This window comes from Homarus americanus, unplaced genomic scaffold (assembly GCF_018991925.1).
Source record: "Homarus americanus isolate GMGI-L3 unplaced genomic scaffold, GMGI_Hamer_2.0 scaffold34360, whole genome shotgun sequence".
In the NCBI taxonomy this organism is placed as follows: Eukaryota; Metazoa; Arthropoda; class Malacostraca; order Decapoda; family Nephropidae; genus Homarus; species Homarus americanus.
Genome location: NW_024739403.1, coordinates 12,014,719 through 12,039,339, shown reverse-complemented (window position 1 = coordinate 12,039,339; position 24,621 = coordinate 12,014,719). Strand labels below are relative to the sequence as shown.

The window sequence follows — 24,621 nt, the reverse complement described above, 5'->3', positions numbered from 1 at the left end:
CAACAATAACCAGATAGGCAAAGCAATGGAATAATTATCAACACTGGCAGACTACTACACCTGGGTCCGTACTTCACCACATGGATGGGATCAAACGGCGTTTCAACACCCCTACAAAATCTTCTGCAACAACAAAGCATTCCTTAACTACCGCATAGGAGAGGCCCATCACCCTAAGCGACCACATTCCGATAATATTCACAATTTCCACCAGCCCAATTCACACAAAATGCCACCAAGTCTCCAGATGAGCAAAACAGACTGGATGAAATATAAGGAGTTATTGAAAAACTACCCAGAAATAAATATAAAAGATGCCACACTCGAGGAAATTGTGGACCAGGTAGACAAGCTACACAACGCAGTAAAACAAGCAATCAACCAGACAACCTCATTAATGACTTTCAGAACCCTCCCGAGTAATAAACCCAACGAAGGATTAAAGAGACTACAAGTACAATATAATAACATAAGGACATATATACTAGAACAACAGGGCCCATTAGAGAACTACTCCGTAATATTAGAGAAATCAAACAAGGCCTACAAGAAGAGTCCAGACAAATTAATAACGAAAAATGAAACAGTCTAATAAAAAACCTAGACACCAGAGAGGACTCGAAAAACATCTGGCAAAACCTCAACAAACAACTTGGCACGAAAAAACAGACAATAAACTACATTTAAGCCAAAACAGAGGCCTTCAAAGGAAGATCTTTAGAATATCACAAAAAAAAAATGAAAGTTCTGACGAAGAACGCGAAGAATTAATTAAAGGTTGGCTAAAAGAACAAAGCAATAAACTGACTTCCTACCACACATGAAACCCAGAAAGACTAAGAACCCAATAACTTCATAAATTACGACGAACTACTAAACTGTCTACGCAAATTTAAAGAAAAATCGACTGGAAGGAGCGGCATAACCCGAAACATGCTATTAAACCTGCTCAGCAGACCAATGGAAGCCCTGATAAATATTTACAACTCAACCTTATTTGCTGGTTACTTTCCCGAAGCCCTCAAGCGGACAAAAACGATCTTCATTCCCAAAGAAGGTAAGGACCTAAAACAAATAATAAACTGCAGACCTATATTCGTACAGGAAATAACATGGAAACTCTTGGAACGCATGCTAAATAACATACTACAAGAGTTCCTGGCTAACCACAACAAACTCAACCCAAGACAACACGGCTTTAGAAGAGGTAGAGGAACCCAAACGGCAATAATAATGATAACAGAAATCATAGCCAGAAAAACAGCAAGGAAACCAAGTAAACGTAGTCTTAAGAGATGTAGCAAAGGCCTTTGATAAGGTGTGACACAACGAACTAACATATAAGATATAAAACTAGACCTACCTGCAGAAAAGAAAGAATCCTATGTGACTACCTCCAAAACAGGACAGCACAGCTACAAATTAGCAACCATTTAGGTCCACCCTTCGACCTAAAAGGCGGAGTGCTCTAGGGAGGCGTCCTATCCCCAACACTATTCGCCATATATACGTGCAACTTGCCTGAACCAACGCAACATAGCGAACACATCATCTTTGCCGATGACATCACACAAATCATATCATATCCCGGAAAATCAGAAGCAATGGTGGCACACCATACGGCCTTAGCAATAAATGACATAAATGACTAAGAAAAGAAATGGAAAATACGTACAAACATCAACAAATTTAAAATCATGCCAATTGCCAAGAAAAAGGTCGAACCAGTAATAGTAGATGAAGAAATTTACCCATACACCAACGAAGGCAGCATCCTGGGACTGAAGATAAAAAAAAATGGTTATCAGAGCTTCATCAACGAAAACATCCACAAACTATGCAACAAACTCTCAAAAATAAGAAGATTGAAAAACCTTATCATACCAAATAAAAAGAAACTATAAACGCCACTAATAAAATCAGTAATGTGCTACCCGACTGTACCAACCAACTCATTCAGTGCAACGAGAATCAAGAAATTTCAAACGGTACAAAATAAGAGCCTTAGATTCATATATAACATCAGTTACGAAAAAAGAGTAACAAACGAAGAACTCCATATAAGAGCCAACATCAAAGCAGTAAACGTAGACTTCAACAACCAAACCAAAAAAAATGGGAACAAGTTCAAGAGTTAGACTCAGAAACTGTAGTTAATTGGCTCGACAATGAACCAGTAAGAAGAGCAAGAGAAGAACATGCCTGGTTCAGATTAAGCAGAATAGGAGTAAATAATCCATCACCAGTACCCAAATACAACTCAAAATCATCAAATTTAATACAAAAACAAAAAGAACTGTATAGCTAAATAAATGCCATCAATTCAAGCTTCAATCTTTTAATTAAACAAAAACAAGATAGGACCACCTTCTTGAGAAAAAAGTAGCAAGTTGGATCCTACACCTCTTCTTAGAGTTTAAGCCTCCCTACTATAAACAAAAAGATTCAATTCTCTATAACAGAAAAAACGTTTCAGTAAAAAGATGAGACACTATCCTTGGCCTCTCCAACACTTGTCTTCTTGCCCCTTCCTTCCACTCTTATTAAAACAAAAGGTACGTTGCTCAGCCAGCTCCACAAGAACATGGCTAGAGGTCGTCACCTCTTCCTTGGAAGAATGGCTAGGGCAAAAATAAACATATTTACAACAAAATGAAAAAGGCTTGAGAGCTACTACCTAAATAGGCAAGATGTAAGTTCAAATATAATTATTATAACCTCAGCATATGTGGTTCCTTCAATTTTCCTCCCCCTTTTACCTCATTCCTAAACCAATCCCCTCCTTCCCCCCAATTACCACCAAAGTACTTCCAATCCTAATCCCTGCTCTCCCAACCAGCATTACAAGCAATAGCCCCTCTACCTTAACACCAGACGTCAGGTCAAGTCACCAGGGATAGGCTGAAAGAGAATCTAAGTCTTAGGTATATTCACCTCATGGCCAAGATGTGCATACGCATCTGCGTAGGTGTTCAGAATCTCCTATAGGTCGCTTAGAGTGTGAGCGACAAGGGTGATGTCATCTACGTACTGAAGTTCTATAATGGAAGTTGCTGACACCTTTGTTCCTGCCTGGAGTCGTTATTTTGAAAAGACCCTTCATCAGGTATTGGATATCCACCTCCCCGGCTAAATTGGCACTGGCTCGAGTAAGGAAGGCAGCCAAGAAAATGGAAAAGAAAGTTGGTGCCAGTACACACCCTCATTATGATCAAGACAAGGAGACGTATCTTAATGTTCTTAAACAGCCAAACGTTACTAAAAAGGACTTACCTCAGTAGTCTCCACAACCAAGCGTCGGTAAAGGGGACTTACCTCAAGAGTCTACACAACCTGGGGTTGGTAAAGCGGACTTACCTCAGGAGTCTCCACATCTAGGCGTTGGTAAAGGGACTTAGCTCAGGAGTCTCCACAACCAGGCGTCGGTAAGGGGACTTACCTCAGTAGTCTCCACAACCAGGCGCCGTTAAAGGGGACTTACCTCAGTTGTCTCCACAACAAAGCATCGGTAGAGAGAACTTACCTCAGTAATCTCCACAACCAGGCGTCGGTAAAGGGGATTGCATCAGAGAACTGGTTATAATAAATTTTTCTCTCCCATACTTCATCAAGGTCTGTCATTTCCGGCGAAACTTCTTCATAGTTGAACCAGCGGTAACTAAGAAAGTAAAATATTAGTTAGATGAGCAAGAACGACTGACATTCATTTGTGATGTACTATACGACCCTGTAAGGGCGGAAAAGATCTTCCTGCTCGTTTCCGTTGCTCACTCGCTCGTTTGCTGGCGTGACCCCTACCTGGGGGAGGGGGTTGGACGGAGGTGAGAACGTCGCTGCTACCAGTGTCACCAGCAGACATTACCTAGACTTCAAACCAAACACACCTCCTCCCCCTCCCCCGCTGCTCTTCCAAATTCTGGTGGTGTTCTCATCAAAGGCTCTGGACTCGTGAGCTGTGTTCCCAGATCTTCACCTATCGAATGTCAATCTCTGGACTCCTAACACTACCGCAGCTGCCACGACCACCAGCTCATCTCCACCGTCTGTGCCCCGGTGTTTCTCCTGTGAAGCAAGACATCGGCCGTCGAGGACAAGTGAGGAGCTGACTGGACCTTCCCCCTGAGAGTGAATCATTGCGTTCCAGAACCTTCCCCAGAGCCGCTGCCGTAGGAAATTTCTGTTAATTGTTTGATTCTATTGTTGTTTGATTCCATTAATTGCTGACTCCCTTTTATTGTTTGATTCTATCAGTTGTTGACTCCCATTAATTGCTTGATTCCATTAATTGTTTGATTCCATTAACTGTTGACTGCATTAATTGTTTGACTCTCGTAATTGTTAATTGATGTTTGTTGAGTGGTGTCAGAGTTTTGTGTTATATATTTATAGTAAAGAGGTTTCAATCTCAAACGGTTGTTTGCTATTCCTCAGAAAACCATGGTCCTTGACTCTCCTTTTATAAGATCCTGATTAGGCTGGTAAGGGATTTCTATCCCTAAGTCCCAGGTTCGAATCCTGGCAAGGTGGTCACCTGTAAAGGTCTGGTTTGAAGTCTAGGTAATGTCTGCCGGTGACACTGGAAGCAGCTACATTCTCACCTCCCTCCAACCCCCAAGTGGGGGTCGCGCCAGCAAACGAGCGAGTGAGCGGCGGTAACGACCAGGAAGATCGTTTCCGCCCTTACACAGCTCTCCCAACAAAAATCTACTGTAAGGTAGATTAAAACTTAAGATTAGTACATAAAGCATAATCATCTTACAACAAATGCTTAAATACATATAACAATATAAAGAAGGGTCACATAAAAAAAAAATAGGTGGTAACTTGATGTCCAAAACGTAAGGCCGTATCAAGGGACTGCACGTGGGATCCACTTCAGCCCAGGTTTAAGTTTGGGCCTATTTTCAGTCGTCAGGTGTTATCATCAACTGGTAACCGAGATCATCAGAGTTTGGCGCCCGAACTTCACAGGAACTCTTGCAGGGTAGTGCCTCGACTAACTCCAGCTTGGGAACGTCGTCAAGGATACGATCAATGTGGGTCCTGCAATTATATTTCCTTAACAAATTAGCTTGATGTAATTTAGGCTTCTTAGAGGAAGGGGGTGAGAACGGTCCAACAAAATCTATGGCTACCCGAGAAGATGGTTCTGCAATCACGGGTAAGGGTTCAAGTGGAACAGGACGGACTCTACCCTTGGCGGACATACGTGGGCACTGATCACAACTCCTACAAAAAGCTCTAATATCCGCTCCCATACCTGGCCAGTAAAACTGATCAGCAACCTTCCTGTAAGATTTCCTATGAGAACAGTGACTTGCTAGAAGGCTTTTGTGAGCTACAGAGAGAATGTTACTACGACATACAGCAGGGACAACAAGTAAAAACCGACCTACTTTGGCTGGTCGCTTGGATGACACACAAGACCTGTGTAACACCCCATTAATAGAAACAAACTTATAAACCAACCCATCTCTAACCTGATCCTCCTCCCCGGAAGTCACCTTCTCCCTTACCTGCTTCAGAGTGGCACATGAGTTTTAAGGCTTGGCGCTCCTTGGGCGTCACAGTCAGTGGCAACAAATTCGAAAGAATCAGGGGATGTGGTCGTTTCACCTTCGCCGTCCGTGTCTCTACAGCTTGGACCTTAGCTGCAGGCGTGGCGGCGTGTGAGGGTGGAGAGGCGACGTCGGCAGGTGGCGAGTCGTCGTTGTCAGCAGGTGGCGTGGAGACAGGTGCTGGTGGCGAGGAGACTGGTGCTGATGGCGAGGAGACTGGTGCTGATGGCGAGGGGGGTTTTAAAGGTTCCGGGTCGTTAGGGTCACGAACACAGGGAACATTACCAATGAGAACACTAGCAAATTTAATGGGAGCTCTTACCACATTAGACCAACCAGTGAAATAGGGTAACACCTAACAACAGGGAACTGGTCAACACGACCTAAATAATCGGTGACACTAACCTTCGGGCAGCTGGAGATGTCAGCGTCAGGCAGGGCTTCCTCAGAGACAATAATGCATGAGCAACCAGTGTCCCTGATGAAAGTAGATGCCCTAAACCCATTTATTGTTCCACTGACACAAAAACGGGGACAGCTCCTGTCCTCCAAACATAATTCGACCTTGTGGCTGGGCTGACGAGTGTCAGTAGACTTGAAGGCGAGGGGATTCCTGGGACCGAGAATGAATGTGCCCTTCTTCTCCGCAGCGGTGACACTGCACGGCTGGTGAACTACTCCTGTGTACTCCTGGGGATGGTTCCTCGGAGGACGGAGGCTTCGCAATCTTCACTATAGGAGGGGAAGACTTAGGGTAGGCGTTGCGAGCAGACGCCCAGTTGTCAGAAAGATGTACAGCTTCTCCAAGCGTCGCTGGCCGGTGTTCCTTGATGAAAATTCTCAAGTCTGGAGGTAGAGAAGACAAAAACTGATCTAATATCATGAAGTTAGAAAGAGACTCAAAGGTTTCTTCAACCTCTGATGTCTCCAGCCATTGTTGAAACAACCGACCCAGGTGGATCGAAAACTGCTGGTGCGTTTCTCCTGCTCTAATCTTCGTTCTGCGGAAATCAACACGATACCCATCAGAAGTCTTGTTAAATCCTCGCAAGAGAGCTTGCTTCAGCAAGAAGTAATCTCTGGTGATGTCGGCAGACAGGGACATGTAAATCTCTACCGGCTTACCACTCAGTAGGCTACCCAACCTTACAGCATAGCTATCTGGGTCCACACCAAGCAGCTCGGCTACCCGTTCAAACCTAACAAGGCGATGTCTTCTCCTTCACGATACACAGGCAAGCTTGGTTTTACCACATTACAGTACTGTATCTTGTATATGGCCAGAGGATTCTGGTCTACTTGAAGCATTAAGCTAGTTCTAGGCCCTTTTCTGCCTGCAACTTAGCTAATTCGAACTCTCTTTCTCTATTACGCTCCTCTCTCTCTCTCTCTCTCTCTCTCTCTATTACGTTCCTCTCTCTCTCTATTTCGTTCCTCTCTCTCGGCATTCTCTTGGGTGACCACATACTGACCAACCTCAGTACCTGTCAGACCCAGGGCCACCGCTTAACCTTTCAATTCCTCAAAACTAGACATAATGATCGGAAAGGCCAAAAGCAAAAATAAAAATAAACAACTTACCCCGCAAATAGCCAAAGGTAACTTACCTAGTGGCTCAAACAAACCAATAAATGATTTGATCCGACTGGAGGAAACCTTGTTCCGCACCCAGCCCAGTTAAATCACCTCAGGGAAAAAGAAAACACACCAGGTGAAACAACAACAAAATGCTATGACAGCATCCACAGTGCACCCCAACAAAGACTAATTAACTTCCCCAAGTACAAGGGAGAGCAACAAAACTAGCACAACAAAAGGAAGGGATAGCACTGAACAACACTTACTTCCGGGCCACAGACAGTAAGCGGCGCGCACACGGCGACTTACAACAAACACCGAAACGAATGTTAGCCCTCAGACACCAAAGGTCAGAGGCAATCCTGGCAAGGTCGCCACATGTAAAGGCCTGGGACTTAGGGATAGAAATCCCTTACCAGCCTAATCAGGATCTTATAAAACTCTGACACCACTCAACAAACATCAATTAACAATTACGAGAGTCAGACAATTAATGCAGTCAACAGTTAATGGAATCAAACAATTAATGGAATCAAGCAATTAATGGGAGTCAACAACTGATAGAATCAAACAATAAAAGGGAGTCAGCAATTAATAGAATCAAACAACAATAGAATCAAACAATGAACAGATATTTCCTACGGCAGCGGCTCTGGGGAAGGTTCTGGAACGCAGTGATTCACTCTCAGGGGGAAGGTCCAGTCAGCTCCACACTTGTCCTCGGCGGCCGATGTCTTGCTACACAGGAGTAACACCGGGGCACAGACGGTGGAGATGAGCTGGTGGTCGTGGCAGCTGAGGTTGTGTTAGGAGTCCAGAGATTGACAGTCGATAGGTGAAGGTCTGGGGACACAGCCCACGAGTCCAGAGCCTTTGATGAGAACACCACCAGAATTTGGAAGAGAAGCGGGGGGTGTCTGGTTTGAAGTCTAGGTAATGTCTGCCCGTCACACTAGTAGCAGCGACGTTCTCACCTCCGTCCAACCCCCCCAAATGGGGGTCGCGCCAGCAAACGAGATAGTAAGCAGCAGTAACGAGCAGGAAGATCGTTTCCGCAAGAAACATGAACATTGTAGTTTAACTTAGTTCAACTGTACGATGTGGGCGTAGAGCCGTTTGACATTTTGTTCCCCGTAAATCCTCCACTATTTTTTCTGTGTAGAATAAGCAGAATTGTGAGCATCATTTTTTTTCTCAGGATTCAATTTTACTAACTGAAAACCGACAAGAAGCCTATAGAAAGTAATCAAAGAGAATTAATATTGAGTTAAAATAAATGTACACATCTCTATTAAGTTACCCACATTCAAAGTGACTACGAAAGCATCCTCAAGAACCCAACAGTTTTCTTTTCTTATAACACTGGTATGTTGACTCTTGTCTCGAACAGTGACACGAGGATGTCAGTGCATGTCTTACATCACCAGGATGTCTCATAACACGATGTCCATCCTTGTCTCATAAAACTAAGAAGAGGATGTCTACACTAATATCACCCACAAGAATATTGACCTTTCTTTCGTTCGCTGGTAGTAATAAAGGCGGGAGGCGTAAACGATGCTATTAAATTGTTTCCTTAATTTATGCGGCGACACACACATATTTCCTAGCTGTAACACTTCCTGACTGTCAGAAACAAAGGATGTTTCCTTTTTTCGGCAGAATTTTGTTATTTCAGAGTTGATGGGCTCAGCCAATAGAGTAATAATATATTATAACCTTAGACAAATTAATATACACTGCAACCTTTAAGAATTGTTATTATGTTCTTTTTAGGGCACAGGACATTTTTAACCTTGAAGTCTAGGTCCATTCCTGATCACTGGAACAATTACTGGCTTTTCGCCTACTTCATCTTTTGGCGAGTGCTAGATCTGGCAATAGCTAGTTTTTTTTGTGTTTTTTTTTTTGCTGTGACAGAGATAATTACACTGGTCAACAGCCAAAATGGTTCACATATGAGATCATGCTCACACAACTAATTTCATATTGCTGAATTCGAATCTGATATTTGTTTTGTTCTATCAGACCAGGTTTTATAAAAAAATCAATAGGTACAAATATTTAATATTCCATCACGTGTCGTGCAAAAGATGAGATTATCTCATGTGACTGTGCTTTCATGACTAATTTCATATTAATGAATATTAATTGGATGTTTCATTCTACCATCAGACCTACTTTCTTAAAGAATAAAAAAAAAACAGTACATATAGTAACATTATCGCGTCATGCAAGATACAATTTTAAACCTATCACAGAAAAGCTCATAAAAAATTGTACCAAAAAACATAAGTTCAAATCCTTTATAATGACAAAATATGAAGTTCTAAAAGTGCTTCTGAACTTTACTCTTTCTCTTGTACAGCTTGCTCTCTTCTCGTTGTCCAGTGTCCAGCAATAGTCGCCCATCATGTTAGGACTGAATTGTCCCTGATATCTGCTCTCCATTATGGCGATATCTTGATGAAATCTTTCGCCGTGTTCATCACTAACGTCTCCAAGGTTACCTGGGAAAAATTCAATATGAGAGTGGAAAAAATGCAATTTCAAGGACATCCTTGCTCCCAATGCATGATAATTCTGAAGCATGGTTGTTACGATTTCTTTGTAATTGTCAGCACGATAGTTTCCAAGAAAATTCTTTGACACATTGACAAATGATTCCCATGCTTTTTTCTCCAGTGGGTTCAATGTTTTGGTGAATTCGCTATCATTAACTAGTATACGAATTTGTGGTCCATTCAAGACACCTGCTTTCAACTTGGCTTCGGAAACCACACCACCTAGTTTCTGAGATAAGTATAGAGTCCCAGCACCGAATTGATCCATAGCTTTGATGAAATTTTTAGCCAAACCGAGCTTTAGATGCAGTGGAGGCAAAAATATCTTTTCTGGATCTACAAGCGGATTGTGAGCACAGTTAAACCTTCCTGGCGCATCTCTTGGTCTTGTCGGCCAATCCGTTCTCACATAGTGCTCTGCATCAGCTCTGCTGTTCCACAAGCACAAAAAGCACATGTGCTTTGTGTAGCCACTCTGAAGGCCCAGTAGTAAACTGATGACTTTGAGATCGCCATATATCTTCCACTGGTGTTTCTCATACTCTATAGCGGCCAACAGAATTTTCAATGTTTCATAGCTCTCAGTCATTTTTGTTGCGTGTGCTATTGGGACAGATGGAAGCCGATTGCCATTGTGTAAAAGAACAGCTTTCAGAGAGTCTTTTCCTGAGTCTATAAACAGCCTCCAATCCTCTGTTTTGTATGTTTCAGACTTGCAGAGTTGTTGCATGAGAGATACTGCGTCCTCGCAATAACAAAGGTTGTTTGCCATCTTGAAAAATGCAGACAGCTGTCTATGTCGGTAACGCGCTGTAGTGATATGCACTCCATCTTCTAGCAGGTTACGCTGCTTTAGTCTGGATCCCAAAACTTCAGCCTTTTCTTTTGACAAGTTTAGGTCCCTGATGAGATCATGAAGCGCTTCTTGAGTAAATAGTTTAGGCCTGGTATTTTCAGAGTCATCCTGGTAGTCGTTTTCCATTGAGGTAGAGGTAGAATCGGAATCACTCAATTCTTGTTCAGTCGGTGGATTTGGGACTGGAAGTTCAGCACTGTGCGGTACTGGTCGGATTGCAGAAGCAATATTGGGGTACTGTACCTTGCCTCGTGTCTTGATTTTTATTCCCTTAATATTTGTGAGACAGAAGTAGCAGTCACTACTGTGGTCTTTAGGTTCACGCCATATCATTGGTACAGCAAACGGCATTCCTGAACTTCGTTTACCACACATCCACTCGCTCAGGTGGTTAACACAAGACTTACAGGCTACATGAGGTGCCCATTTCTTGTCTTGGTCACCCAAATGACATTTGAAGTAACTTTTGTAGTTCAGTCGAACAGCTTTTGTGATTGGTTTCTTGAGGCTACCAGGAGTGAAGGCACCACATATGTAGCAAAAACTGTCAGCACCGTTCACACACTTGCGACGTTCCATGTTTTGTTAATTTCAGAGTAATTACAAATCATGCAGGTGTAGATATGCAATATCATGAATCAGCAAACTGAAACAAACAAAAAAGCACAAATCAGGACAAAATAATTGCATAAGTGGAGCCAATGAGCATATAAATTACTGTATGAATAGCATGGTACACTAAATATATAGATATGCTGGTTCTGGAAAACTGAGCCTGATACAGCTATACGAATGTCATAATTGAGTTCAGCACATACAATTACACTAGAATCAGACTGTTTTGATCCAGAACCATGAGAATTTTTTTTATGTTGACCAGTGTTATCAACGGGCAGGGTGGAGTTAAAGATTAAGTTAATTTAAATGTTTTGGGGTACTCGGGTAATTAAGCAGCGCATTATTTTTTTGTGTAAGAATTGGCTTATGTTTTTTTGTCTGTGTTGGAGGCATAGTTAGTCGAGACAGCGAGAGGTTCAGGGAGTTCTACAAGGGAAACATCTCGCCACAGCCACCGGGATTGCCTGCTAGTCCATGAGATTCTCTCAGTTTGTTTGATAAGGCAAATTCACATTTGAGTACATTTGGGTAATTAGTCGTACCGCTGTTTGGTAGCTGCCTAATTCCTACTACCTGTGAGTGACCATAAAGTGATTGGCCACTCAGGGAAAAAGAGTGCCGAAGATATTTTGAAAAGCCGATCCTGATTGGATATTCCAGAACACATCCCTTACGGCTACAAGAAAAATATTAGCTAAGTGCAATCAGTTGGCTTAAGGTGTTTGTGTGAGGGGAAGTTAAACGGACTGAGGGGTGTCCGAGCATCAGTTAAGGGCGCTGGGTATTAATAAAGCTTCCCCACAGTATTTAATTAGTGCAATTTGGGATAGGATATTTGTAACCTCATATCACATTCTTTATTTAAATAAATTAAGAAATTTAGATACCTCTTTGAACTTCCCCGAACTCATACAATAATAACAATGGGTTCCCCCCAATAACGGATGGACAAGTCAAGTATACACCATCCTGTAGGCACGTGTACATGTTCAATAACTAAATCAGAAATAAGTATAAGAGAGTATAAGTAAGTAAAGAAAAAAAAAGAATAAGAGTAATTAAACTCCCTTTCATTTATATATTTGTTCTTACACGTGTGAGCCTAGAGGGCATCCCCATTTTGAGAGACTTACTCGGAAGGAAATTTGAGTATTAAGAATGATTGATTGTGAAGGAATTACCTCATAGATAAATATTTTAATTTTCTTTGGGTCTTTTGCTTAATGAATCTCGAGGTGGCTCAATGTTTCGGATCATATTTGTGATGCGGCTGGCAAAGCATGTTCCGTCATTTCGCCGAGACTTGCCTTGTCAGGAGTTACTCTCCTACTCTTCTCTGTAAGTTTTGTTTTAGTTTTAATGTTATTAGTTAGATAGTGATCTGAGTAGTGTAGTCAGATGTAATATGAAGTGGATATTTTGTTTCTTATATTATAAGAATAAGTTAGATAATATAATTCTAGCTCGAGAGCTCTTTTTGGCCTGGTGACTTGTGTGTAGGAACCAAGGAAAAAGAACTGCACAAGTGAAATGATCCAGCATTTATATCATAGATATTAACTCTTTATCTTTACTAACTTGAATGCCTTCAAGGATGTTCTCGTTTGTTTAAGAGATCTTATTAGTATGAGTTTCCATACTAGTTATTGTGGAGATGAATTCGGAGGGAATTACTGTGTTGCTCTGACTGGGTCATCATTATGCGGTCGAAAACACAATCAAAATCACAAATCCAAACAAAAATAAACTATACAACCTCTTATGGTCGCTGCATGGAATGTCAGCACCCTTTTCGATACTGGCACAAATGAACGTCCTGAAAGAAGAACTGCCCTTGGGGCAAAAGAGTATAACATCGACATAGCAGCCATTGGTGAGTCCCGGCTCCCAGACGAGGGTCAACTCACAGAAAGTGGGTCTGGCTATACCTTCTTCTGGAAGGGTAAGCCTGATACTCAGAGAAACTGCATTTATGGATTTGGCTTTGCCTCATGACGCTCCGAGTCCCACTAAATCACTCACGTCATGCCTTTTTCATCAGTGCATATGCCCCAACAACACTGCATGCAGAGGATGACATCAAGGAGGCCTCTTACACCGACCTCGACAGTGCTAACCTCTATCCCCAGAGAAGATAAGGTTATGCTCCTTGGTGACTTCAATGCCAGAGTTGGCAGGGAACCATAGGGAGAAATGGACAAGGCAAGTGTAATCCCAACAACCTTCTCCTCCTCTACAAGTGTGCTGCACACAACCTAACTATCACCAATACCTTGTTTAGGCAGGCCGATAAGTTCAAGGTCGTGGAAATACCCATGATCCAAACACTGCCATCTCATTGACTAATCATTGTCAGAGAAAGAGATCCCCGAGATGACCTCATCGCCCGTGCCATGTGTGGCTCAGACCACTGCAACACTGATCATCAGCTCGTCGGAGTCAGACTCTAACTTTATGTCTCCCCAAAATGGCAAAGGCAGCAAGCCTCTAGAAGCAGTTTAACACTAAGCGTCTGGAGGATCCAGCGGTAGCACATGATTTCAGAGAGCAACTCGAACGTGAGCTGATAAACAAACAGACAACAAACAACCTAATCCCAGTGCCAAATGGGATCTTCTAAACACTGTCATGACAAAAACTAAAGAGAGACCCTCGGCCAGCGAAAGAATACACCAGGATTGGTTTGATGAAAATGACCTGACAATCAATGTACTCGTCAATGATAAACATGCTGCTTTAACTGACTGGCAGAACAACCCTCAGTCTCGGACTTAAGCTGACACCTCCGGCAAGAAGAAAGCATCCGCCCAGCAAGAACTTTGCAATCTAAAGAACGACTGGTTTCAAAGTAAAGCATATGAAACATAAAAATTTGCAGATCAGCACAAAATGGGTGAATTTTTCAATTCCACTAAAACATCCTATGGGCTAATCACTCGTGGCGCAGCCCCCCTCCACTCATCCGACGGTAACTCCATAATTAAAGATGATGAAGGCCTCCTTCAGCGTTGGGAAGAGCACTACCATTTACTGCTCTACCGAAATACTGATGTGGATGTACTGAATACCCAGCAGGTCCCTCAGCATCCAGAGCTGACCCACCTCAGCTATACTTCATTTTTAGTCCATATAACATACAGACTTTCAACATATAATCAAAGACCTCACCAGCCAGGATTCGAACCCTCGACCTACTGCGTTGGACCAGGGAACGTTACCGACCATGCCACAAGGACACTAAAAGCAGTTCTAGACTATGTTATATTTCACACAAAGCCTGTTCATCGAGCTGATGGCGCCGTGAACCTCCCATTGAGAACTGCCCGTGCCGCTTATGTGGATGTCGGTAGCATTTTACCGAATCCAGCTGGTATGAAACACAAGGTACCATATATATTTCATTTTTAGTCCATATTGTATGTATATTATGTATGCTGGATTATGTATTATGTATGTATATTATGTATGTGCTCCATTTATATTTATTCAGCCTAGCTAGCAGCGTGTGGCAATGTTATTACCATATCCCACACGCTTAATTAATGTGCCTGGCGACGTATGGAAGCTGCTAATGTATCTTGCCATACGTCGTCTCTATGGTAGTTGACCAGGACCCTAGCTGAGGGAGCAGTGCTACCACCTCTGTGTACATACTCTCTATCCAGTAAACCGAACCTACAAAACTATACAGGTGTTTGTGTTCTCTCCTGTATATAGAACTTATTACCCAGAACATCTAACATGGCGCAGTCGTAGTTTTACTGGATTATTACGAGTGATTAGTGCAAGTTTGTGGAAAGCCGGCTGATGGATCCCCGCCTTGGGTCAACCCCGCGTCATCCCTCGAAGAATTTCGCAACTTTGAGCAGTGTCAGTGACAGTGATTTTCTGTGAAGTGTTTAGTGCATTGTGTGTTTCGTGCCATTCATGTGTGACCTTGTTCGAACGGATTTCCAAGGTATACGGCATGTTCTGGGCATTTGTGGGGTGTAGAGCTCAGCGCACCCTCCTCTGACCGTTTACAGAGAGCGACTGAGCTACTCCTATCTCCACCCCCCTCCCTCACAGCGCCGCCTCCACCCCCCCTCACAGCTGGGGCGAGACGCTCTGCCTGCCTGGGACACACACACACACATACATGTACTAACACTTGCTGACCGCGCGGTTTCTTATATATATTTTATATATATAACCTACTTATCTGTGTATTTAATTAAATTTTTTGTCTGAAATCTTGTTGATACGACGGGCTGACCGGTCAACACTGATTTAAGACACAGTACACAGATAAAGTAGTTATGTCTCATGCCTTACGTAGCCGTGGACCCAGCGCCTGGATGAGTCAAGCGGATGATAGTCCCCCAGAGATGGATGACCAGGTCGGCCCAGCTCCCACAACATCGCGCAGCCCTTCACCTCAACATTCAGCGTTATCTCCAGAGATAATTGCCTTAATGAAGTTTATGAGAGATGAGAGACGCGAGGATGAAGCTCACAGACGTTTGGCGGATGAGCACAGAAGGCAAGCAGAGGCAGAACGAGACCACCAACGGAGAATGGAAGACAGTGCACGGTTTGAAGCCTTGATATCTCGCCTCACTGTTAACCAAGCCCCTGGCTCTAACACTGCCTCGGTACTGAATGGTTCAGATACCTCATCCATGCTTCCTTCACGCCCCCCAGCCCCACCTAAAGCAGCAGCTCAAACACCGCCCATCTTGGAGCCTGATGTAAATTTCCAGACTTTTCGCGAATGGCGGCGGCGGTGGGCTGATTATGCTACAATGGTGGATCTCCAGAGTTTGTCACAGCCTAAACAACTCATACAGCTGCGTATGTGCCTGTCCTTGGAAGTTCAGCGTGTCTTAGAACATACGTTGCAGGTACCCCCAACCTCTTCGCTGTCTGTAGAGGAGGTACTGGACGTTCTACAACGGCACATCAAAGGACAGCAGAATGAAGCTCTGCGCAGGAGGGAATTGTTTAGCTGCAGACAGATGGAGGGTGAGTCTTTTGACGCCTTTTATGTACGTCTTAAGAGAGCCTCGGAAGAGGTAGATATATGTTTAGGCCACCTGCCAGCAGTCTTGAGGGGCCAGTTGAGAAGCAGAGTCCTGATGGGTGTGGGGAACAGAGAACTTGTCCAGCATCTCTACTCCTAAAACTCTTCCTCTTCTTCTCTTCCAGGATGTGTTGACTGATATGTGCTCTATGAGGCTGCAGGTGCTGCCTGCCATCGAGCTCCCCAGCTGTGCCTTCCCAGTACAAGAAAGGACAATCTGCTCCTACGCCTTCGCCCCACCGTCACGCCAGGTTCATTTTGCAGCAACTGGCAGTAACCTGGAACGCCTGGGTATGTCAGCTGCTCAGTCTACTGCAACAGTTGTGGCCGTGGAAACTGGTCCTCCGGTCGTTGCTTATTAAGCGCGTCAGATTCAATGTGTGCGGTCGTCTGGGCCACTATGACAAGTGTTGCCCTACCCACAAACCCAAGGGACAGCGTCGGCGGAAGCTTCAGCGCCCTTCCACCAGAGAGGGCCGCCCACAGTCGCCAAATCAGAGGCACGACGACCCTGGACAAAGCCCGACCCATTTTAGGAGGGTGTACTCCTCGCATCCCAGGACCAAAGTCCCCCAGTACATCAGCGTCATCGTGACCTACGGCGGTGTGTCATCCCATCTTCAGATGTTGCCCGACACCGGCGCTGATGCTACAGTCATCGGTCCCCAGCATTTGCGATGCTTGGGGCTCTCTCCAAGCGATCTAGGACCGCCTCCCGAGGACCTCTGCGTCACGGCAGATGGTTCACAGATGGCCCCAGCCCTGGGTTCACTCTATGCACATGTCACCTTTGGCAACAGGTCGTGTCAGGCCTGGATTGACGTGCATAATGGTGTCCCGACTCCCCTGCTGTCCTACAGACATTGTCAAGAGTTGGCCATCATCTCCCAGGACTTCCCCAAACCTATTCTTGAGGTAAGACACGCCAACAGGGTGCATGAAGGGAGCAGCAAATACCCTGCTGCCGCCCTACCCCTACCTCTGGCCAGTGACACCTCTCCTTCGGTAGTTGTCCCTGCTGCTTCACGTCCCCACGCCTTGGCTCGCCTCCACGACAGTCACTGTGAGACAGCCGCAAGCAACGTGCAAGACGGGCGCTAATGTTCGGCCTGGCATCAACCCCGGCATCTCTCAATGCCTGTCCAGGTGGTGTAGCCAAAGCCCCACCGCCACGTACAGCAGCCAGCAGCAGAAATTTACTGGCGATGACGACAACCACCGCCCGGAGTCTGTGGCCGACCGGCACTGCAGCGTGTGTCCAGGAAAAGCCCTTCCTTGATAAATCAAACCGCGTCTCTCTGGTTGGCGGGGTTGTCATCAAAGAGCGGAATATGACGACGTCTGCCGCCACCATCAGCAAGTTCCGCCACTACTTCCGTGACGTGGGCGTTCCTGTACGCCTGCGAACCGACGGAGGGCCTCAGTTCACAAGCTGGGACTTTGCTGCGTTCCTTGACCGATGGGGAGTCCGGCATGTGTTGTCATCGCCCCATTACCCGCAGTCCAACGGCCACGCTGAGGCTGCTGTCAAATCCTTGAAGCACCTCATCCTTAAGGTGGCCCCTTCTGGGAATATTGACTGCGAGGCCTTCGACCGGGGTCTTCTTGAACTCCGCAACACACCCAACTACACCGGACGCTCCCCTGCCCAGGTTTTGTATGGACGCCCCTTCGTTCTTGTGTCCCTGCTCACCCTCAATCCTTCTCCAAGGAGTGGCAGGCCAAGACAGAGGATTGTGATCGCCGAACCGCCGGGCGTGTTCAGGGGCGTCATCGCCGCTACAACCGCCGTTCTCCCCAGGTTAGTGTCGGCTTTTTTAAGTCCGTGTTCAGGACGACTTCTCCCTACGTTGGGTTTCTAGTAAATGATCATGTGAATACTCGGCGAGTCAGGACTTCGAATAGGTTACCCAGTGGTCGTGTGTGGTGGAGGAACCGCCATTTTCTCCGCCAGCCAACACTGCCTTCCGCTGGCCCGCCACCAGTGGTGAGTCTACCCTTCCCCGGTATTAGAGTCCCTCGTGCTCAGAACGGATCAGAAAAAAGGTGCTCAAGACTTTATATGGTATAGAGGAGAAGTGTATATGTATGTGTGTATGTATACTGGGATTATATTATTGTATGTATATTATGTATGTACTCCATTTTATATTTATTCAGCCTGGCAGCTAGCAGCGTGTGGCAATGTTATTACCATATCCACACAGCAGTGTGTGGCGACAACATGGAGGCTGCTAGTATCACTTGCTGCCATCGTCGTCTATGGTATGACCAGGACCTTGGCAGGGGGAGCAGTGCTACCCACCTCTGTGTACATACTCTTATCCAGTAAACCGAACCTACAAAACTATACAGGTGTTTGTGTTCTCTCCTGTATATAGAACTTATTACCCAGAACATCTAACACATATAACATGCTGACTTTGAACATATGATGAACGGCCTCACCAGCCAGGACTTGAGCCCTAGACCTACTGCATGGGACCAGGGAACGTTACCGACCATGCCACAAGGACACTAAAAGCAGTTCTAGACTATGTTATATTTCACACAAAGCCTGTTCATCGAGCTGATGGCGCCGTGAACCTCCCATTGAGAACTGCCCGTGCCGCTTATGTGGATGTCGGTAGCATTTTACCGAATCCAGCTGGTATGAAACACAAGGTACCATATATATTTCATTTTTAGTCCATATAACATGCTGACTTTGAACATATGATGAACGGCCTCACCAGCCAGGACTTGAGCCCTAGACCTACTGCATGGGACCAGGGAACGTTACCGACCATGCCACAAGGACACTAAAAGCAGTTCTTGACTATATTATATTTCACACAAAGCCTGTTCATCGAGCTGATGGCACCGTGGCATGGTCGGTAATGTTCCCTGGTCCCAAGCAGTAGGTCGAGTCCTGGCTGGTGATTATATATATATATATATATATATATATATATATATATATATATATATATATATATATATATATATATTCATTTGAGGGATGACAAGCATTGCATTGACTGGGATAATGCCTCCTCAATATTACCTTGTAATTCAATTGATAGTAGGAACATCATAGATTCTAGTCTCATTAAACATACCGAAGCATTCAACATGAATTTGAGTAATGGCATGTACAAACTGGACAATTTTGTAATTAAGAAGATTAGTAACCAGGTGAGAAGGTTGGGTCACCTTACCCTCTGACCTGACTACCGACCATTGCTGTGCTATTTAAAGATTAGTAGGGTCATTACTTAATACCTGACCATTGTGGACCTGGTCTCACCCTCCTCTGTATATATACACCTTGTTTTGTACTTCTCCTTAGTCTGTACTCACCCCTGAAGATGTGAATTACACAAAAGAGCTTGGGAATTTCGTGTTTTCTTCTTTCCTTGTGGTTATCAACATATACCTAGATCACGCACACCTACAGTGATTTACTTGCATATATATATATATATATATATATATATATATATATATATATATATATATATATATATATATATATATATATATATATATATATATGTATGTATATATATATATATATATATATATATATGTATATTAGTTCTGGAATTAATAAGTGGCAGGCCTGAAGTAAACACTTTGTTGGTTTTTCTTTATTGTAGAAAATATAGCTCCACAGGTCCTTAGTTCAGTTGAGAGTATATTTACCTTCTCGACTAGGGGAAATGTCTTAGTGTACGTACACAGGAGGACACTTAAGTGAGGTGTTCTCTGGATAACAAAATTATGAGTCTGCTCTCTCTGACCGAGAGAGAGAGGGAGTAACAGGCCTCGGGAGTGTGAGAAAGGAAACACTTCAGTTATATTGTTGTGCTAACATGCGCTGACCTCAGCCTGCCCTCGCTCGCTCCCAGAAAGAACTGCAACCTCAGCCATGCATATCGTCAACAGCTGAGGCACAGTTGAACAACTTGGTGAATAATTTGGTATTATACATTTGGGTAAATGTTTATATAATGCAAATGGTGCTGTTACACCGATCGGCTACCCCCAACCGAGACCTCGCGGTTTAAATCCTAGGTGTACCTAACCTTGTTACAAAAAGGTGTGCTTTAGCTAAACTTTTTCTTCGCGCACATGCTTTTGCAATTCCTTCCGAAAAATCTTCTTAGAAACTGTTGTGTACCTAGAAGAAATCTTCCTATAACAAATTATCATAACAATCAAGGAACTGATAAATATGATGGTAGGTATAATAAAACCAGGTAGGATTATACCGGAAGATAAATATAAAGGAAGAGAATCCTGGAGGTCAGGAAACTGTGTCTTATTAATATAAGATAGGTGGTTAAGCTTATCAGAAACAATATGAAGATTACTGAAACTTATATTTAAGGGAAATGGTATAGGAACCAGTTCAGAGGTAATATTTGTGACAAATGCAAGATGCTGGCGAGTAGGCAAGGTTGTGATTGCATTACTGCTAATTTCATAATGGTCTGGTGCTATATGATTAGGCAGTGGACTCGGTTAAGCGGGATTTCCTCTCGTAGTTTTCGGCGAATATTTAAAAATTATGAAATATTTAGAAAAAATAGTCACCAGCTCTGTGTAGGCTTCAAGAGTATTGTGGCTGAGTTTAAGCGATAAATTCTTAAAAATAATAAAATTATGACTCTTTCTGTACCCCCTACCCCCCCCAATGATATGTTGCACGTGCTCCTACCAGTATTAGTAGTAGAAATTTGTTTATTACTTAAAAACAAAGCAGGAATTCGATTTCATATGGCGCTCACTGGCATATCTGGTAAATTATCGTACATTAGCAACTGTAAATTCAGTGGGAGTGAGGTAGTTTTCCAATGCACGGTGGACCATAATACGAAGAGGTGGCAAGTACGCTTAGCTCTCTCCTACCTCGCTCTCTCTCTGTGCTGTTTCCACACTTATACTGTACAAGCAGCGTATGAAAGTTGCAAGAGCCAGTAGGAAGAATGAGAAACGAGCAGCGTATGAGGTAACCCCCCTCCCCCCAAAAAAAAACAACTTTGAAGAGTCTTATCTCATAAGACTCGAAAACTAAAAACTGTACCGTTTCTCAAGATAACTCCAAAACTACAGGCTCAATTTTAATAAATTATATGTCATTTTAAAGAGAAAAGAAAATGCATTTTTTTATTTTAATATATTTCTTTTTCAATAGTTTACAAATATATTCTAGACAAGGAAGTACATTTGGGAAATCTTCCTCCCTAAATTAAAATAAAAATAAAAATTCCACTTAAATGGGTGTCTCAAGAATTATAGCAGAGGTATCTGGTAATTCTTTTTTAATATTTCGGCTGAAGGATGTGGCTGTTATTTCATTTATTTTTCTTTTCTGAAATTCACCTTTTTTAATTCATAAAATACATATAAATACACCTTCGAATGACATGAAACTTGGATATAATCATCTCAGCATACGGATACATAACATATATTAAAATCAAGAATATCAAGAAATAAATAAAAATTACCTGCGAGACAGCGGCCTCATTATAAAGGCCAACGCTCACCTGTTAGGTGTCTCGCTTCGGGCTGTTCCCAAGTGGATACAGAGATGGGAGAAGACGGGAAAATTGACAGACTTAGGTATATATGAATGCAGAAATGTTCTGTACATACTCTTAATGTTGTGATTTTTTGTAATTATAATATGAAATTTGTGCTAGTATGAAGAGTTTACCCTTCCCCTCAACCAGGAGACCCCGTTTCAGTCACTACTCCACAGGAAGACAAGCGCATTCGCAGACAGAAGAAGCAAATCCCTTCACGAATGCTGTTGCTATTAGACACGAACTGCAGCTCAACACCCACGATCCAAACACGGGCATCTCAGTGACTATATCATTGTCAGAGCCAAGCTCTCACTTCACATCGCCCCAAAACGGCGAAGGCAACAAGGCTCCAAAAGAGGTTTTAACACAAAGGCCCGAATTCAGAACGGTAGTTTGAGCCTGGGATTTGAGCTCGGCTCAGGCGTGCGAATCAGGATTCCTTGTTCAGAGATTTCCTGTAGTGGATTACCCATATTCAGAACATCGGCTTGAACTCCGGATCGGTTAATCTGTTTCATTTTCTTCGGTTATGAGCAACGAATCGAACACTGAAATTCCAGCCAATGACGTTTCATCTGCATCATTACGACAGCCAATCACCATCGAGAGTGATATTTACATGATTATGGCGGCAACTATGACTCAACGAGTTTTTACGGAGGAGAAACCTCTCCTTGCACATCAAAAGTTACTTTATTACTTTAATTACAATCAAATAATGATCAAATTATAATGATTTATGGTACAGGTACTGTTGCAAAGTGGCTGTGTTGTTATAAGATAACAAAGAAATTCATAAAAAAGAACAATTATGCAATTGTAGATATAATTCGGGACAGGTGTCAATATTCATAACCAAAGCAAGATGAATCAATGCAAGGCATAGTAACCTGGCTAGGTTCGGTTAGGTTAGCTTAGGTCTGTTTCTGTTCTTTTAACCCCACATTTCCCCTGATCAGTAATGTTAAGAAAAGACTTTCCATTATTAATACATTAAAATCAAAATACGTTCAGCATTGATTCAATTATATTGAAAATACATCAAAATAGATTTCCTAAAGAAAAACACTCAAAATAAAGAAGCGTCAGCGTTCTTAACATTTACCTGCTTGATCTTCATGGACCCTAAACACGAAAGCGTTGTAGCACATTACCATAACTCATTCAGTAACCAGAATCTTTCTTACCTGGAAACTATTTGTTGCGAAGAATCTCAAAGCAAATCATCAGCTGATGAATGGGAGGTAGAGGTAAGCCATATAATAAGCCAACAGGTCTGTCAAGTAGCTACTCCATATCAAGGAAAATATCAAGGAAATTTCCCTTGCTGAACCTATATCGTTATTTAAATTGCGCGCCATCATAAAAATTGACAGGATTCTGCCTATCTACTATGAATTTTCTCTCTACAAAATTTCCAATTTGATGATGTCGCCGAAAACCGCGCTCTCTGTCAAAATTCATATAGACTTGCTTGAAGGATCGACCACCAAACCTGCCTCCAGGCTGGACTAATGCGAGGATCGACAAATCCGATCTCAAACATGGTTTGAATCATGGTGTTAGCTCAATATTCAATCGTCGCTCGATCTTAGGTTTAAACCTTCATGCGGTTTCAATTCACTGTTCTGAATTCGGGCCTAAGCATCTGGAGGATCCATTGGTAGCACAGTAGCACATGCTTTCAGAGTGTAGCTCGAGCATGGGCTGATAAACAACCCGACAACAAACAACCCAAATCCTAGAGCCGAATGGGGTATTCTCGACATTGTCATGATAAAAACCTGCATAGAGACCCTCGGCCAGATCGAAAGAATACACCAGGACTGGTTTGATGAAAATGAGCCGAAAATCAGTGTACTCGTCGATGATGAAGTTAAACTGACTGGCAGAACAACCTTCAGTCTCGGAGCAAAGCTGATACCATCCACAAGAAAAAAGCAGTGGCCTAGCTGGAACTTCGCAATCTAAAGAACGACTGATTTAAAAATATAGCATGTGAAATGCAAAAACTTGCAGGTCAACACAAGTTGCGCGAATTTTTCAATTCTACAAAAACATTTTATGGGCCAATCACTTGTGGCACAGCCCACTCCGCTCATACGATGGTAACTCCTTAATTAAAGATGAAGAAGGAATCCTTCAGCACTGGAAAGAGCACCACCATTCACTGCTCAACCGAAACACCGATGTGGATATCTTGACTACCCAGCAGGTCCATCAAGCATCTAGAGCTGACCCACCTCACCTATCCTCCATCAAACAGATGAAGAATAACAAATCCTTAGGGCCTGAAGGAATCCTTACCTGGAGAATATATGGGAAAAGGAAGAAATCCCCCAAGCTTTTAAAGACACCTCCATCGTCAATATTTATAAGAACAAGGGAGACCGGTCATACTGTGGCAACTATATTGGGATCTCACTGCTATCCGTAGCTGGCAAGACTATTGCCCAAGTCCTCGTAAGCAGACTTCTTCCTGCGCGGTAAGCGTCCTCCCATAATCTCAATGTGGCTTTAGAATTTAGACCATCACGTGGCACCGCTGACATAATCTTTGCTGCCCGCCAGATACAGAAAGAGTACAGCGAACAGCGTTGTGACCTATACGTGGCCTCCATCGACCTAACCAAAGCCTTCGACCTGGTCAACAGGAAAGCCCTCTGGCGGACCCTCAGCCGTTTTGGCTGCCTACAAAAATTCATCGCTATTGTGAGGCAACTCCACGATAGCATGAACGGCAGTGTCCTGCACAATGGTACCCAGTCTGAGTTCTTCCCCGTCCAAACGAGGGTAAAACAAGGAT

At 43.4% G+C, this 24,621-nt stretch overlaps 1 protein-coding gene across 1 annotated transcript in view; it reads right to left on the bottom strand.

Moving 5' to 3' along the window:
* The window catches only part of LOC121874654, a 45,816-nt gene that overhangs the window by 2,352 nt on the left and 18,843 nt on the right, over nt 1-24,621 (bottom strand). Inside the window, exon 3 of the mRNA XM_042378884.1 lies at nt 3,524-3,658. Coding sequence (XP_042234818.1) covers nt 3,524-3,658 — 135 coding nt within the window. The remainder of the gene's footprint in view (nt 1-3,523; nt 3,659-24,621) is intronic.